The sequence below is a fragment of the Orbicella franksi genome, chromosome 11 (genome assembly GCF_964199315.1).
Source record: "Orbicella franksi chromosome 11, jaOrbFran1.1, whole genome shotgun sequence".
Classification (NCBI taxonomy): domain Eukaryota; kingdom Metazoa; phylum Cnidaria; class Anthozoa; order Scleractinia; family Merulinidae; genus Orbicella; species Orbicella franksi.
This window is the reverse complement of record NC_138155.1, coordinates 25,863,261-25,881,461: the sequence shown is the minus strand read 5'-3', so window position 1 is coordinate 25,881,461 and position 18,201 is coordinate 25,863,261. Positions and strand designations below refer to the sequence as shown.

At 38.1% G+C, this 18,201-nt stretch overlaps 2 protein-coding genes across 3 annotated transcripts; both read right to left on the bottom strand.

Moving 5' to 3' along the window:
• Window positions 1-99: 99 nt before the first annotated feature.
• LOC145503209 (gamma-aminobutyric acid receptor subunit beta-3-like) lies at window positions 100-10,353 on the bottom strand. Its single transcript, XM_081482673.1, has 9 exons — window positions 10,319-10,353; window positions 6,669-6,748; window positions 6,277-6,341; window positions 5,344-5,417; window positions 5,007-5,227; window positions 4,208-4,290; window positions 3,188-3,325; window positions 2,443-2,792; window positions 100-1,676 (listed from the first exon to the last, which is right to left on the bottom strand). The coding sequence occupies exons 2-9, from the start codon at window positions 6,737-6,739 to the stop codon at window positions 1,368-1,370; spliced, it is 1,311 nt and encodes a 436-aa protein (XP_081338799.1). The 5' UTR covers window positions 6,740-6,748; window positions 10,319-10,353; the 3' UTR covers window positions 100-1,367.
• A 762-nt stretch (window positions 10,354-11,115) lies between these two features.
• Window positions 11,116-17,697, bottom strand: LOC145503062 (gamma-aminobutyric acid receptor subunit beta-1-like). 2 transcript variants are annotated; one of them, XM_081482487.1, is made up of 9 exons: window positions 17,188-17,697; window positions 16,762-16,842; window positions 16,521-16,591; window positions 16,271-16,344; window positions 15,751-15,971; window positions 15,037-15,119; window positions 14,648-14,776; window positions 13,595-13,944; window positions 11,116-12,727 (listed from the first exon to the last, which is right to left on the bottom strand). In XM_081482487.1, exons 2-9 carry the CDS (start codon window positions 16,836-16,838, stop codon window positions 12,419-12,421), a joined length of 1,314 nt encoding a protein of 437 aa, XP_081338613.1. In that variant the 5' UTR covers window positions 16,839-16,842; window positions 17,188-17,697; the 3' UTR covers window positions 11,116-12,418. The 2 variants fall into 2 exon arrangements, with proteins under 2 accessions (XP_081338613.1, XP_081338612.1); XM_081482486.1 differs by having other exon boundaries at window positions 16,762-17,697.
• Window positions 17,698-18,201: the final 504 nt, after the last annotated feature.

The following is an 18,201-nucleotide window of genomic DNA, read 5'->3' as shown; positions in this document are numbered from 1 at the left end:
ACGTAACAGCAGAACAAAAATATACCAACGACGCGCGTTACGGATCAAGTTATAAAAAAAAATGGGTTTTATATTAATAAAAACTTTTAAATGCAAAGCCGTGAACGAAGATCGTACTTGATTGAACGTTGGATCTCACAGGAGATCAAATCAGTGAAACTTGAAAAGTAGAACGATGAGAAGTTAAGGACTACTGCAAGGCTGACACAACGTATGTTTAAGACAGTATTTCGGCTGGCCAGACCAGCCTTCTTCAGGTTTAGATATTATATACACCCTTAAGTTCGTAAATGATTAACTGGCCGTTGTAGAGAGCTTATTTTAATTTGGCAGCTGGTACGCGTATTGCCGTTGCCTTTGTGAGGTGGTGGCCGTTGTAGAGAGATTAAAATAAAAGGGAATATGTTGACCGTCCACCGGAACAAACAAACTGGCCATTGTAGAGAGGTAAGCGATAACGTTAGTATCTGCACAACAATAACAACAACAACGACCACGACCACGACAATGACAACATCAACAACAATATTTACTTATATCAACCTAAAAAGAAAAGGAAAGAAGAATACACATCGAGGCCATTCTGCATACGTATCAAAATATTCCGTATAGTATAGCTAAATGTTGTCAAGAAGTTGCTGAATGCAGTATACGGTGTATGAATTACCGGGCGCACCACGTTTTCAGTCGTGGGCAAAAAAATATATTTTTTTTCTGACCTATGATTTGTCCTGCCAAACTCGAGGAAAAGCCCCTGCTGTATTGAAATGCAGCATTTCTGTATACCTATTTATTTATTCATTCATTCATTCATTCATTCATTCATTCATTCATTTATTTAGTTAGTTAGTTAGTTATTTATTTTCAGTTTTGATAAGTGGAAGGTGGAAAGAAAAAGGACATAAGTTCCGTACATGCAAGGCCTAGTTTCCTACCCCATATCAATCTAGAACTCAAACCCAACAAAAGAATTCAGAAACACGAAGACTGAAGTTTCTCAGTTAGCACGAACACGTTTGCCTTCGTATTGCACAACATACTGACACAGGTAGAATTATTACCACTTCTAGCACTAAACAATGTATATATATACGATCTGAATTATGAAAACTAAAACAAATTAGAAAAATAAGCCTGGGGAAAAAGCACGTTTTTGGCACTTCGGCGTTGGAGTATAATTTCACGAATCAAGCAAAGCTTAATACTGTTTTAAGTACTATAAATGTTAAGTTTTCCAGTTAAGGCTACCAGAAGACCCAACGTATATAGTTTGATCTTCTTACCTATGGTTAGTTCGAGCCTGTATATTGCTCTAAGTTTGTCTTACAGCCGAGACCACAGACATCATTTTCCCTAAACAAAACGAGTTAATAGTGAGTCCAGTAAAAAATGTTATAGATGCTAAAGGCCAGTGGAAAGAGAACACGTGATGCTCTGTCAATGTTGACCGCTATTGTCACCCTTCGTTTGTTTTTGATGCTCCTGTTGCTATGGACTGACACATCATCCACCACGGCCTTGTTAGATTTAATTCCGCGATAAACCATTTCAAGGTCATCACATCCTGCATTTGACATTCCCCCGTTTTCAGCGTGTTCAGCACTGGAAGATTCTCCCTTTGACTTAACTGATTTATAAGATGAGGACTTTCTTGTCTCCAGAGGGTTGTCATGGCACTAAAATGAAATGAAAATAACTATATAAGAATTTATAGAGATCTAGATTTACAGATGTAGACGTTTAACTGCGAGCGGTATATAACGCTGCAAACATACTCTACAAGTTGTGCTCTGAATGTAACTTATCTCGGACCTTCCGGAGGGTGGACTCGCATGTGGATCTCGCCGTCCCGCTTAGGGGTGTAAATAAAGGATTTTGGTCTTCTTCAGGAAGAAACACCACGATGTGTACCCGTCAAGGTATCTTTTAGGGTTGCATTCGCAGGGTTAATTTAAAAAAATTCGAATCAATGTCATGTCCGTTTTAAGTGGTATCCAATAGGGTCAAGCGATGCCCAGATTGGTCTTTAATTCGAACTTTCCGCCCAGCATCCTTGACGTTTAATTTTCACATGGGATTCCCATCCCCGGATCTCGTTTCCAAGGTTATTCATACCTTACTGAGTAGAGTTTGAAAATGAAAGCTCATAAACTGAACTGGGAAAAGCCCGGGCTCCCAATATGTATTGTGGGCAATTTAATTCAGCTGCGATCAGTATAGGCATTCTAGTTTGTTTATCAGTCTCTGGTAAAAGCATTTCTCTACGTACGTAGGGCCGTAGAAGTCTACATAGTACTAAGTTAGGGAGTTTGCAGAGGTAAAGGAATGGAACAAGTTAGCTATGGGAGGTCTGAAATTGTTCTCTCATTTCCGAGGAAAAAAATTCCAGGCAAAGCAAAAGGCTAGGTCTTTGATTTACAGGTTGAGTCAGTTGTAAGTTACCTTGTAGGCAATGTTTTCTTCGTCTTCTTTGGCGCTCGATACAAAAAGAAACACGACCGTACATTCAAGCAATGACAGAAACACAAAACTGAATGACACCAGCAGATACCAATCAAGAGCCTTTGGGTAGCTGACTTTAGGCAAATTGCCATTGAGAGATCCAAGAAGAAACATGATGGTTAAGATGGCTGTGATTCCCAGGGTTATCCTGTTTCCCATGTCTTCCTTATCCATCCAAAAAACAATCCAGCTTAGGATTACAACAAATATGTTTGGGAAGTAGGCTTGAATAAGGTAATAGCCGATGCGTCGATGGAATAAAAACGTGGCTGTCATGGTGGAAAAACTCCCTAAGGGCGAAATCCCAAACATGAAAGATTTAATCAGAAGTATAATGTAAGGGCCACGCGCAAATAAGGAAAGTGAACGAACATTAATAGAAGCTGCAGGTTAATGATGTTAGCCCTTATATGTACAGAGGAAAGTACCGCTTAATGAACAAAAAAATATAGAATGCACATCAAACATTTGCTATTAGCAGTGGATGTATTCTTTTTTCATGAAATGGAATAACGTTAATTGAAAAAGGAACATGATTAGCTGGGAGAAGAAGACATACGCTGAGTACCGAACAGAGGTAATCTCGTTCTACCTTAGCAGCTCTCAATATTGCTTGCAATGTGGACTAAATACGAATATAACGACGTGTACAGTTTGCTATTTACACGTGTTTTTAAATCCTTACCAGCCGCGCCAAACTCATCTGCACCGCTTGTCAATTTGGAGCCTTTGTATTCAAACTGAGCCATTTCTTTGTATCCAATAGAGACTTCAGTGTCTCCAGGAACCCACTTGAAGATAATGTCGACCGTAGAATGGCCGTCTGTGTGATGGAAAAAACGTTTAAAGAGATTAATCTTTTCTATCTACTCAGCTTGTTTAGTATTCAGTAGTCTTACTATTCTGTGTATTTTGATTTTGCCTAATTAAATTAATTGTTTCTATGCTGTTTTTTCGTTTTGTTAATCTGGCAAAACAAAAAAGATTGAGTGTTGCTGTTGTTGTCTTTACCTACGCTAAATTTATAGGAAAACATCGTTTTGTCTCATCTCGTTTCTACTTTCATGTCATAATAGCCTTTACTTTCTCCTTTCTTGTATGGTATTCTCTTCGAAAAATAATACAAAAAAATACACCAATGCGGAATATTCACAGGACGAAACAATGTGCTACGAAACATTAAACTCCTGAGAGCTGAGAGTCACTCTGCCAAAATTCTACTGGTCATCCGGTAAAATAAGACTTTATTTAACCTGAAAGGCCAATTAGTCAAAGATCAGAGTCTCGTCCAACTTAATAACTTGAAGACAGAGTTTAACTCTAATTTGCTACCTTTAAACAGTTCAAATTTTATTTACTTTCTAAACAACATTCTGAAAACTTGTGTACACATCTCCTCTCTTCCGAATTATACTCTCGATCAATATCCATAGAAACCTTACGATAACTGGAGGCTGACTAGAAAACGTACGGGTTATTTTTCTGTCAGTCTATTTATATATATATTTGCAAAATTGTAAATGTATGCGTAAAGAAAGTTGTTGTTGCTGTTGTATCTTTCACTGCTAATAGTTTGACTTTTTGGCACAATTGTATTTTCAATGTAGAACCTTTCAACTATCCACATTGTGTGGCAATCCGCCCACGAATCCAATAGGAACACGGATATTTTTGTTATTATTTAAGGTCGCATATTGTTACTTACAGCTTCCAAACTTGAGAATGCACTCCTGCGAGTCCAGCGGAAAATGATGGAGGTCCATATTACACGAGGCGAGCAAAGTTACCCTGAGATCAAACAAGGGATAAAACTGATCGAGAACGATCGATAGTAGTTCAACCTGGTAAGACCACTCCATAAATATTCTTGATGAAATTATACTTGGTAGAACATAAGGTATCTCACTTATTATCTCTTATCTCTTATACTCAACCTGAGACTCACTTTTCTCTAATATTCAACCTGATCTGAGACACTAGTTACCTTTCTATTAGACCAAACTACCAACGAGGACAATTTACGACACCATTATTTTAGTAAAAATGTATTAAGCTTATTTCCATAATTTTATTTTATTGTATTCTTTTTATCATACTATATTTTAGATTTTCCAGCACCTCTTTCATCACTTCTCTTGTTAAAAACTGCAGTTTAATATGCAGTCAAAGCTTTTTTAAATTACATTTTATAATATTATTAGCCCTATAATGTATTTAAATTTGACTGGGAGCAATTTACTCCTTTAACTTTGACAATGTACACAGAATTGCATCCTTTTAAATCGTATCAAACAAAACAGGTATTTCAGTTGTTCTTCAAGTCATGTAGTAAATGAGTAGTCGTATGAAAGCTCAAGCAATTAAATTTACACGAATCGCAATATTTGATACTGCAAATTACACTCGCCTAAGGATTGTGTAATTTTGAAAGAACTTTCAAATACCACTAGTAGTGTAAATCCTTCATTGCACTCGCATTCATACGATAACGTATACATATTTACCCTCTACTGTAACTGATCTCTCCATTGGGTTTAATTTTGAGGCTGCTGTGCGTTTCTTCGTCTGGATTCATCATGGTCGATTCACGCGCGTTATAACAGTAAGGATCTGGGACCCACATGCGCTCGATATCACTTCCCATCAAATTAAGGGTGCGGTTCAGCTTTCCAGCGAGGCGAGAATCATTCCAGTACTGACGAAAATATGCATAGACTTTGTACTCCTGCCGAACAAATGAAACATCTTTCAGTAAGCTTTTTCACGTGAGCTTGACAGCTGGGTGGTGTCAGCAACAACAATTTAACTTCAAAATTCGTATCAGCTCACGCCAGCACATACCATATTTGCTTCTTCAATGTTTCCAAAAGACTCCACGTACAAACTACATTCGACTATGGTGGGTTTGTCCAATTCTAGAGGAAAAGTAATTGACATTCCATGTAGTGCAATCTATACAACTGGAGAGACAGTGGTTATTTATTTTTCGATCTTATTTGCCAACACTCTAACCAAGTTTTCAGCATGAAACACACAGGTATACCATAAACCCCTAGGATAATCATAGGATGTTAGCCCATCGAAGTTTCCAAGTTCCCATAATTTAGTTAGGTTTCCTGATAGCTCACTAGTATTGCCCGTTTTCAGTCCTAGTTACATGAAAGCAGTTTTCTTTCCCAGTCCTCCCAGTCCCAGACAAATGTACAGTTCTCTTCGAATTGCTAGCACTCGAACTCAGACAGTTCAATCGACAAGAGTTGGACGCTTCAGTGTCAAACAAACAAACAGACTAACAAAAAACAAGGAATTTATTCTAGCTGTCATTAAAGATAATTGCTAGTTTGTATTGCGCACTCTCTAGGGTTTCTTAGGTGTTTGCTTTGATTCGTGTAAGACGTCACAAAAGGTAACATTTCATAAATACTAACATGAAGTAAGTTGAAAGTTTCATGTCAACCGTCAATATGGATGCGAACAATGCTCAGTCATTCTTTCTGATAAAACTTGATGAAACAACTCAGTTTAGCTGCAGAAAGCAAAAAAAATAAGCTTTTGGAAAAAGAATATAAAATGTCCCACACTAGGAATGATAAGGAAAGCGTTTAGTGAAGAATAACATAGATTCACATTCCCTCGTGTGAGACTCTTAAAAACTGGAGTGTTGAGACTGCGCAGTACGGATTGGAAATCGCCTTTAATGTCTTAATTTGTCGAGATATCGGCAGGGCTATCATGCAATTATTTTATTGTTATTATTATTTTCTCTTTACTCACCAATATCCGGTCTAAGAGCTTTGTCGTAGTTTGCGAAAAACTTTGAAATCACATCTCCGTCAGCTCTGTAAATAATTCGTTATATATTTGTTATGGTTCAATATTACCCTTGGAACAATTAATTTGCAAGGTATTTTCCTTTGTTTCATATACATTATGATATATTATCATACATCAGTACCAGAGCCAGGCACCAGAACAAAGGAAAATGCCAAATATAATTTTATCAAGAGGAAAGCTGAACCATGCACAACATCCATATTCAGTTGTTTACAAATCGCTGCATATTATCACAGCTGACTTGAAATTATTTTTCAGAAAATTAGATCATAAACGTCTCGCATTTGCAAGTGCAAAATTGAGTGCTTATCAAACAGCTTGGCAATACTTACAATCCCAGCAGAACAGAGATTAAACAAATGGTCTTTAATGAAAGACTCTGGCCTGAACCTAAATCCATCATCGTGTTTTCCTGGAGGAGGCAAAACCGCGATTTAAAGACTCGAAATCTCGGTACTGATGAATAACTATAATAACTCACTTTCATAAATACGCCATACTTATACCTATGTATGACATGATTGTCAGCCAACAATTGATTATACTGAATTATACTAACTTATACTAAATTATGCAGGCTGCATCGAAAGGTTGTCAGCTTGTCCTGGACACTACCAGCTTAGTGAATCGCAAGACTGCATTTTGAGTTAAGGTGTCAATCGCCTGTAAAATCATCCAATCGTATCGTGGCTTAGTTCGTTCGATTACGATACTACTGGTTTTGTGCCTTGAAATAAAGCTAAAAGACTACATTTTCTCATTTTGATTCCAACTATTATCATTACATTATTATCTCAGATATCATACTTTAAGAATACGTGAGGAAAGATCGAGTGTCCCAGTATGGCTCCGAATAGCAGTTTTGTCAACATGCCACATGCATGTTACTACTTTGTTATATAGTCTGAACTCAGTAAATATTACTTTTTTAATTAAAATTAAAAACTTTGGAATAAAAAGCTCATAATTGGAAATTCGTGATCAGTAGAGGCCCAAACTCATTCGTAAGTTAATCAAAGGCTCGATGTACTTACTCAAAGTTATATCTACATGTAACACACCTCAGTCGCCAATTTCTTTCACATTGTCAATGAAATGTTCTCTTCGCCATTGCATAAAAGCGCTTTCTTAAGACTGGTGGACATATGCAAACGCTGTAAGATGTTGATGATGAGCATCTTTTGTTAGGACAAATTTCAAACAAAAGGTGATACTTAGCAACACTCTACTACGTCTGCGTATGTCGGCTTACTGTGATGGTGTGTAGACAGGGGCTTCAGTTAAAAATCGAACTTTAATAGACGTTTCTTTTCAACAATTATACTCAACAGAGTCTGACAATTAATACATTTTCTTATATATATATCTGAGCGAATTCGTAAAAACATGCCCGCTAGGTTTTCGCCTAGATTCGGGCGAAGCCCGAATCCAGGCTAAGCCAGCGACCTTAAACCCAGCGGGGGAAGGGGGGGGGGGGGGGGGACTCCGTCAAGGGTAGGCTGGGCCCATGGCCCAATGACTGGCCTATCTGCTGGTGGCTTGCCGGGGGCCGGCTGTTAAAAGCAGGGGGGAAGGGAGGGCGTCTCTTACTGACACCCCTAACTAGCTAGAATTTGTGTTTTCAGTGTTAAATAAGCTTGATATTGACTGTGTTTCTGGGTATTTTACTCAGTTGTTTGACCTTGTTTGAGGCTTCTGTGTTGACATGGCACCCTGCTGGGGTGGTCCATGCCACGTGCATGCGTGAAGGGCCAATCTCCCAGCCAAGGGGGTGGTCAGAGGACTTCTGGCCGCTGGGACTGGCTTTGAGTCAATGTGGGCATGTTTTTGCGAATTCGGTTAGATATACATACAAGTGTTTTACTCGAAAATACACCACCCGTAAAATTCAAACGAACCTACATACAGGACCCGAGTGGCGTATTTTTCGTCTCACTACTAAGAATATCGCTGACGCTATTTTCCGCTATTTCACGGTTGTTAGCGCAAACAATCATGCATCGGTAAAAATGGCAAACAATTGACTAGTCTGTATAATAAAAAGAAAATGGCACGGTGGTTCGAAAATATGATTTTACTTTCTCTTCTTAGAAGAATATTTTACTCACTCGCTGCGCTCGTTGATAAATATCGTTTTTGCACTGGAAAATAAAAGTCATATCGTCACACCGCTGTGTAAAATCCTGTATCAATCTGAAACCGTTTCACTATGGGAAAGCGCTGGTAATAACTAAATTATTCTGCACTCAACTATATTAGTTTTGGTTAAGGCAAGCTAGATCGCAGTTCAGACCATGTAGGAAATGAAAAAAGTCTTCAGGCTAGAGGAGAATGATTATGAAACCCGGTGGCCGGCGCATCAAAGGAACAACAAAGATGACACGATTTATGTTGGAATGTCCATGACCGTGCACATTCTTTTGTTTTACGCTCACACACGTGAATTGCACGTGAATAACGTAACAGGAACGTTTCTATTGGTAAGTTCTTCAGTCAGTTATAAACATGCAGCAACTGCTATTTGTGCGCGGTGAGGACAGAAAACAGGCAACAAAAATATACAACATGTTCAAGGAACCTTTTTCCCATTCCTCTCAAACAACTATGGGCTAACGGTACAAGCATTCCATGCAAGAGAGGAGCGAAATTTAAACTACATGTAACCCAAAAATAGACTAAAATCTAGCGGAAACTTAAATGTAAATGAGTGACGGGTTCACGCCACGATGATGGTCTCCTAATATATAGTCATAATGTAAGAAGAGTAGTGGCATTTTTAAGAAACATTAAGGAGTTTACCAGTAAGGGTTATTGTCTTCCAAACCGTCAAGTTACTAAACATCGAATGTTGCAATATTTTACAAAGGGCGCACAATTATACGTGTTTCTATGTGCTTCGAAGAGCAGAGACCCTTAGTCCTGAGATCGTCAGAAGTTCCAATAGATCAAAAGTATTCTAGAATAAGCCAGTTCTTATACGTTAACTAAAACAACCACATGTATCCCGAACTCCTTGGGAATAATTTTTAACTTTGCGCATGTAAAAAAACCAGACGAATAAGAGATTAGGCATAACAGGCGCCACCATAACTTAATACAACTAATACACCAAAACATGGATCCGGTAGACATTAAGCAAAATTTACTAAAGTAAATTAGTTTCGACATTGTAGTGGTCAGTGCACGCGATCAAAAATTGAGATGCCGTCGAACGGACGACACTTAACGGACCAACTCCTTACATATGACATTAACAGCATAATTATATAACCTGTATACCAACGCATAACTATCTTACAAATCGTAGCGTGATTACGTAGCCTACATACCAACGAATCTCCGAACCGATGCAGCCTATTTTACAAATCGCAGCATGATTACGTAACTTACCTACTAAGGCTTCTACATACATGTAGCAACGCAAAGCTATCTTACAATAACAACGTGGACAATTATAGACACCCAATTAGGTTCTCGTTCCATTCAGTATTATTTTCCTTCACATGGCCTCACATTTATTGAGATCTCAGGAAGGGACGCTCAGGGCATATACCGACTTACATCCAATACCCTACTTAGCACTAGGCTAACACTCTCACCGATTGATATCGCCAATGGCACAGTTGAGCTTGACCAAAATCAATTGTACCATTTACGTACATTTTCTAATTCGATTGTGATTGTATCCCTTCAATCTAATCTGAGAAATGCATAGGATATGATGAAGAGAGTTTCACTACATGATCAAGGAGTCTTTTGGCTTAACATAGTCTTTTGGTTTAATATAGGACATAACAGTTTTGTGAGACACCTTGAGACACTTTGTCTTCCTGATTCTGACATATTCGTTTTATGCAAACTTGCATGAAGTGGCCCAAGTATCAAAATACACTGGTCTTTATGACGACCCAAATGGCTAAGAGCGCCACTTAAGAAAGAACACACAAGCAGCAATTGTTCTTGAGATGCTAGTTTTACTTACCGGACTTGTTATTTTCTTCGTGAAATTCTTGAATATCTTTCCAGCAGGAAGAGATGTATCAAATGACAATGGTCCTCGGCAGCATATAGTGGTTTGCCGGAGGGCAACTAAACGGATAAACGATTCGGCTTTGGCATTTCTTTGTTTAATTTGACACTATTTTGACTTCCTTCTCTTTATATATATAAAAAACCAATATCTTTGTCACAAAGAACAGGAAAAGCGTCAACAGTGACCTAGGCAACGCCTTGGGAAGACAAAAGAACAGTTTAAAAAAGGGAAACAAGGGCCACCGGAAATGGGAAACATGAAGTGAAGTGAAGTGAAACCGAACCTCAGGATAAGGTTCTCTCCTGTGATTTCCAATAAAAAAACTTCCTCTCTTGTTTTTATCAGTTATTTGAACAAAAAGCGGTTGTTTATTTTGCTTGTATTTAAAAATAACTTAATCGGGTGACAACGTCGCCATTTATCATGACCCCTTGAACTTGAGTGTGTTTCAAGTTCCCGTTGACCCATAATCTAAAAGAGGAGTGTTTATTGTGACAAAAACTAGAGCTAAGCCCGTTGACGCATTCTTTCTTTGTTCGTAATATACGAACCGACGAAACAATGTCTAGTCCTTGAGATACCTTTCTGTCAGTTTGGCCACACAAAGTTTAATTCCACACACTAGAGGTACATAAACGGGTATGCCAAGCCTTAATATAGGTTGGTCATAATTTGACACTAATTGTTCAATTCTGGGGCTGCTTTTTATTCTTTTTTTGGGAGAAGAATGGTCGTATAATAAACTTGCTTCTATAGACTCTATGCATAAATGACTGCCAATTTTTTGCCAATTTAAAATTGGTAGCAATTTATGGGGAATCTTAATTTAGCTAGTGTTCTCCTTCTTTGAAATCGGTTAAAAGTCTTCCTCAAAATGTCCCACCTCTTTCCAGATCAAATAAAACGAATGAGTCCGATGGCTCTTCGCCATGCACCGTAGATAATGCCGTAAAGAATAAACTGAGCCTTCAGGGTAAAAATGCCAGCGGTTTCACCCATTTCTGAATGACACACTTAAATCGACGTGAAGTTGTAATGTGTATGCATTTGAATAGACCTTTCCCGCATTCCAAAAAACAATGGCACTGAGTCGAGGTCAGGGTGGACAAAAATACAGCAAATGTATGAAAATGTCCACCCCAACCTCGCTCTGGTGCTATTGTTCGTACGCACTGAAGTGGAATGCGGGAAAGGTCTATTAGCCCAACTAACCTCGTTTGCGAGTAAGAATTATTTTGAATTATCAACTAAAAAACGAGGTTATTTGGGGTAATTTTAATACTTACATCATTATTTTTAATCGGCAGCCATTTATGAATAGGGTATAAAGACTGGGGACTGAATTGACACGGGGCTGCTAACGCAACTAGTCAAGAAATGCGTTATAAACGCAGGAAAATATATCCATTCTGCACATCGTTGGTCTCTGTTTCTGTTTGCTTTCTGTTTTATTGACACATTTTGATTATGTTACGAACTTACAAGCATAAACAAGCATCTTTTTAAAGATAAAAATGTTGCACTTTCGAAAAAATCGTTGGAGGTTGGATCCAAACCGCACATCGCTGGTCTCTGTTTCTGTTTGTTTTCTGTTTTCTTGATATATTTTGATTGTGCTACGAATTTACATGCTAAAGATAAAAATGTCGCACTCCAAAAAAATTAGTTTTCATATTTTACACCCAACCTTCCCATAATGGCCACCTCTTTACAACGGCCACTTTGCTCAGTACTCAAGGTGGTCCTTGTAGTCCTTCTAGAGAGGTTCGGGTTAGGTAAGCAAATAAGCAGACGCCGACGACGCCCGTTTCTTCATCCTTCCCCTAGTACTCGCTCATACCTCAGGAGCAAGATGTTCCTGGGTCCTGTATCTTGCTACGATAAGAAATATTTCGGACCTAAGTTTAGCATCTTATGTCTACTTTACACTATATATATATTCACAACACACTCCACTGAGCTTCTATAATTTAGAGAAATTGCTGGTTGGAAACCAAATGGATGTTTTACTGAGACTCAGTGAACGGTTCTTTCATTCTTGCGGCAAACCTACTTAGGTTTGCTCCCAGGAAGCGCATACACAGCCCAGTACACAATGTTATATATAATAAACAGCACTGGAAACAATACTCGAGATGTTTTATCGACGCTGTCAGCTGCCGTTCTCCTGTAACTTACGTAAGTTAAATCTCCGGGTAATGTATCACCTATTGGTGACTGGCTTGATGATGTTTTTGCGTAGCTCCCTTTAAAGCTGCCGTTGACTTCTAACGTTTTGATTCCGTTGCATTGGTTCTCATTAGGAGATAACTTTACTTTGTTGGCACCCATTCTTGAGAGAGGTATTGCACTGCTCAACTGTAAAACAAGCACAAGTTAGGTATAACTGTTACGAATCAGTTCCTAAACAATTTCTACAAAACGCACCTTGGTTATCAGTTCTAACAGGGAGAGGATGGTAAAAAGCCATCTCAGCCTTTGTACAGGGAATTTACGGTATTGCACACATTTCAGAACCCCCTTCCTAATAATTACTGTTCAGTCTGAACTAACATTTTTTTTTTACAGTTTTGTTTGGTGGCCTTTTTTCTTCTACCATTTTTACCTGTGGTCTAGAAAATAGTTGCTACCCGTTCGTCCTGAATACACGAGGCCTTCTTCTACATGAACTCTGGATATGGAAACTATCTTCAGGATTGGTCTCAATATTCAAATTACGCCAGATGCATATTGAAACATTTTATCTGGAGTATGTCAATGCATATACCTCCGGGCCAATCAGGGTACATGTTATCAACAATAATGGATTGTCTTTTTACATCAAAAAGCAAAACGTCGCAAGGAATGCAACTAATATTTGTTCAATCAGTCATGATCAATTAATCAATCAATCAATTAATCAGTTAATCAGTCAGTCAGTCAGTCAGTCAATCAATTAATCAACTAATAAATCATTCAGTCAGTCATTCAGTGAGTCTGCCATTCAGTCAATAATCCATCAATGAATCAAGCAAGCAAGCAAGAAAGAAGAAAGCAAGCAAGTAGTCAATCAATCAATCAATCAATCAATCAATCAATCAATTAATCAATCAATCAGTCAATCAATCAATCAATCAATCAATCAATCAATCAATCACATTAGACGAGTCTGTCAGTTAATAAATCCTGGGACCAAGCATGACCAGTTGGTAGAAACAACAGTTCCAAAGATATCAATTAAATTACCTTTCGATTTGTTCTCTCGTGGTCTTTGTTAGATTTTAAGGTAAGAATGAACACAATCATACACTCTATCAACGACAGGAACACGAACGTAAATGACACCAGTAAATACCAGTCCAGCGCTTTCGGATAGCTGACTCTAGGCATGGTACCATTGAGAGATCCAAGAAGAAACATGATGGTTAAGATGGTGGTGATTCCTAGAGCCATTCTGTCCCCCATTTCTTTTTTATCCATCCAGAAAACAATCCAGCTTAGTGCGACGACAAAAACGTCGGGAAGGTAGACTTGAATGAGGTAGTAACCGACTCGTCGCTCGAATAAAAACTTAACTGATATGGTTGAGAAATTTCCTGCAAAAGATTTCAAGTAGAAAAGAAAGAAAATCATCTATTTAATAAACGTTACTGAAGAGGAATGGAACATTTACTGTCAAACCTATGCAAATTTACGCCGTCTTTGGGCATGTTTTGCGACCAATAGTAGTAAACAATCCCTCGATATGGAGTAGGATTTATACTTGGTAGTGCTCAGTTTATGAGTTCGTTGATGACTAAGGACAAATAGACTACAGAGAATGTCGGAAGAAAACAAAATGAGAAGAATGCGAAGACCGACCAGTGATTTAAACACCTGGTTTACCGGGAGATTTACCCCCTTAAAACTTTATCAACATCAATTATGGAGATATCATATGAATTGTAAGTCGAAAGTGATTCGTAATTGCTTTAGTTTTGCATTACCAGACTAAATAAGCGATTGGCTTAATGAAAAAAAAAAAAAAAAAAAAAACACTTGCGCCGGTAAAACCAAAACCAATCGTGACTCGCTCGTGGTTCCCCACGCTTCGCGTCAGCCGGCCACATGTATTTGCTTGGAGGTTTGATTGATTCATTGGATTTTCTGTGTAATTTGTGATTGAGTAGATTGGTAACTTTGGTTTTGGTTTTACAATACTCAATTGAAAACTCTGCTCTTCATATCATCGTTTTAATCAATTAATTAAATGTTGCTCTATACCGCAAGGTTTTTCTTAAGACTTCAGTTTTTACTTACCCACGCTAAACTCATCTATGCTCGAGGATATATTGTTACTTTTGTATTCAAACTGAGCCATTTCATTATTCCCAACAACGACGCCTGTGGGACCCCATTCAAAGATAATGTCATTTGTGGTGTACCCGTCTGTAACAAAGACAGTAACCAATTTGTGAATAAGTCAAGAATAAGATACACTGTATTTTTTACATCCACAATCTCAGTGTCGCTAATCACGTCCTACTGCCAGGTACCAATTGGCAGGCATTAAACATATAGCATTTCGCTAGCATGAAAGTGGGAAATTATCTTTATTTTGTACGGGAAATGATGATACTTAAGAGAAATGATTTTTCCTCTTTTCCATTAACAAGTGATGCAAGGGCGGTAACGTATTATATACTTACAGCTTCCAAATTTAAGACAGCAGCTTTGTGAATCCAAAGGGAAATTTCGTAAATCCATATTGCAAGATGCCAGCAGTGTTAAACTGAGGAGTGAATAGATAGGTATAGAGAAACACTGCGTAATGATAATTTATTTGCGAGCCGTACGTCTTCTCGGGCAATAATTTCCCAACAGAATTACAATACTTGCTAAATGACGGCTTAGCTGACTTACTAGTGAGTGACTTGGTGACTTAGTGACTGACTGTTGGCTAGCTGACTGACTGACTGACTGACTGACTGACAAGCTGACTAGCTGACGGACTGACTGTGTGACTAGCTGCCTGACTGACTGACTGAGCGACTTACTGACTGTACTAACCGACTGACTGACTGACTGTGTGACTAGCTGACTGACCGTAATGAATGACTGAATGACTGCACTGACTGACTGACTGACTGACTGGCTGACTGACTGGCCGACTTACTGACTGACTGACTGACTGACTGAGTGTGTGACTAGCTGACTGACTGACTGTACTGAACTACTGACTGATTGACTGACTGTACTGACGAACTGACTGACTAGCTGACTGACTTTGTCTGGCCGCCTGACCGATAGACTGTTCAACTTCCTGACTCTCTGTCTGTCTGTCCTGACTAAATGACTCATAAAATGACTGACTGGTCGACTCAGTCTGACGGAATGTCTGACTTATCAAGTCAAACACGTACCCTTTGCTGTAGAGCACGTCTCCACTAGGATCAACAGAGATCCTGCTGTGGAGTTGTGTATCCAACATCATCATATTTGACTCGCGCGCGTTGTAACAGTAGGGGTCTGGTACCCATATGTTCTCGATATCAGCACCTTTTAAGGTAAGGGAGTAGTTAAGCCTCCCAGCAAGCCGCGAGTCTTTCCACCTCTGACGAAAATAGCCATACACTAAATATTCCTGTTTGTTGATAAAAAAAAGAGTATAGGTTTATTACTAAACTAGGCCATCTTAAGTAATTACTTCTTACAAGTTTTAAAGTGTAAAGGGATATGATGAGCTAACCATATAATTACTAATTAATTACTGCCATATAAACTTCTTAGCTGTTTTAAATGATTTTCTGTCTCTCTCGAGTTTTTTCGACGATTTTTATATTCCAACCTTCCGTCAGTGATAAGGTTTGTGTGTGTCCCCTATTTTTATAATATATTGTTGTTGTTTTTTGGCAGTCTTGTTGTGGTTGTCGATAAACTCACCATGTTAGCCTCTTTAATGTTTCCAAAGGCTTCCACGTACAAATCAGCTGAGATAACCAAAGGTTTGCCTTTATCTGAAAACAAAGAACAACAAAAGTTCTTGCATGATACCAGGACAATGTATAAATACATACTGGAATGCTTGCCCCATATTTCGAGCTCCTCCCTCTTAGTTGATGATATCCTATATTCTCACTACCCGTTTGCTTAATTAACAATGTCCTAAAGTCCGTGGCACAAACACACTTACCAAAATCCGGTCTAACTGCCTTGTCATATCCAGCAAAAAAGGTTGCCAGAAGATCGCTGCTGCTAACGACCCTGGAGTGACAAAAGTCCAATAAACGACTGACAAAGTTGCCATTATGATATTTTATAAACATGAAGTTTGTAGATCTACACTTGTCTTTGTTTATTTATTCATGTATTTATTTATCTATTTATTTTCCAAATAAGCGATGAAGGGTGAGCTATTAAATTTTTATACTTACATTCCAGGACTTATCATAATAAGAACTATCAGAAAACTTGATCTGGACAGAGAACACTGCTTGTAGACCCCTTTCATCTTTCTGTAAGTTTAAGATATTTGATAATCAAAATAACTCGTTGATAAATTAGCGAGAGGAGGCCGATTGAAAACGAGCGTGAACCAATGAGTCCCTGGTCTCTTGGTTTGAAACAAGGCAGCAAGCAATAGACGTTTGTGTGCCTTTTCTTTCAGAAGAAGAAAGGATGAAGTTAGATCATACAGAGTCGGTTGATACACGTTATATCATATATAACATAACTGACAAAGTCGTGAGATATACTAGTGCCTATTTCGAGAAGGGGAATTTTAAAATGACTAGTTCAGTCCTTAATTAAGCCTTTTTCGCTCATCATTCTAGAAAACAGAGCTTTTAAAGTCTAATCACCTGTAGTATCTCCTATTCAGCTGTTGATTCGTCTGGCATCCGGTTAGGACAAAACGACGATCAGAGAGATCCTTAGAAGCTCTAAGAGACAGTCGAACGTTGGCTAACACCGATGATTCGCCATTGGTAGACGCATCACCAATATCTTAGGGCATGCAATGATAGTTTTGTCTCGCTAAGAAAAGGAAAAACGCTAAAGTACGAGCAAGGTTTCAAAATGAAAACAGCGAAGGAGACAAATAAAAGGAGATGTCTGACATTAGGTCATTAATCCTAAATATGTCAGTGATATTTATTACACAGACGTGTCTAGTACCTACAGTAAAATTTGAATTTGAGACGATGTTTACATACATACAAGGAAAGTTTTAAATATTTTGTAATGTATGGTTGAATTTCATGAATTACATTTAACAGAATAGTCGCAGAGTCATGTAATCAATTTTAAATAAATACTATGCTACACAAATAAAAAGTTAGCGTGTAAAATAGCCGACACCCTAATCTCATTTTGCCTATCTAGTTTCTACTAAGTGCTCAGTTATTTTGTTAGTATAATTTTGACAAGTGTCATTGATAATAGATACTATTTTTAAATTGTAGCTTATCATTCGTGAATACTAATCATATTTTTCGTTAAGAGGGTGTTTTTAGAATCAATAACCCCGCAGCTTGCTTCACGTGATAGTGACGTGTACGAAGAAAAAAAAATTCAGTATTCGATGTTCTGCCGCGAACTAATTTAAGCGTTTTATGGCTCTAAAGATCATGCACTCAATCAGTTACACTGCATGATATATATATATATATAAAAAAAACAAAAACAAAAAAAGACCAAAAAAAAAAACAAACAAAAACGATTGAATAGAAAATTAACGTGGAATAGTAATAAATTTTGCCTCTATTTGAATCTTCTTAAATTAGATTAAATTTTTGCCTGTATAGTAACATATCCTAGCATATGATTGTTCTCGAAATTCGAAATTACACCGCAAGGGTACGGTTCAAGCAAAG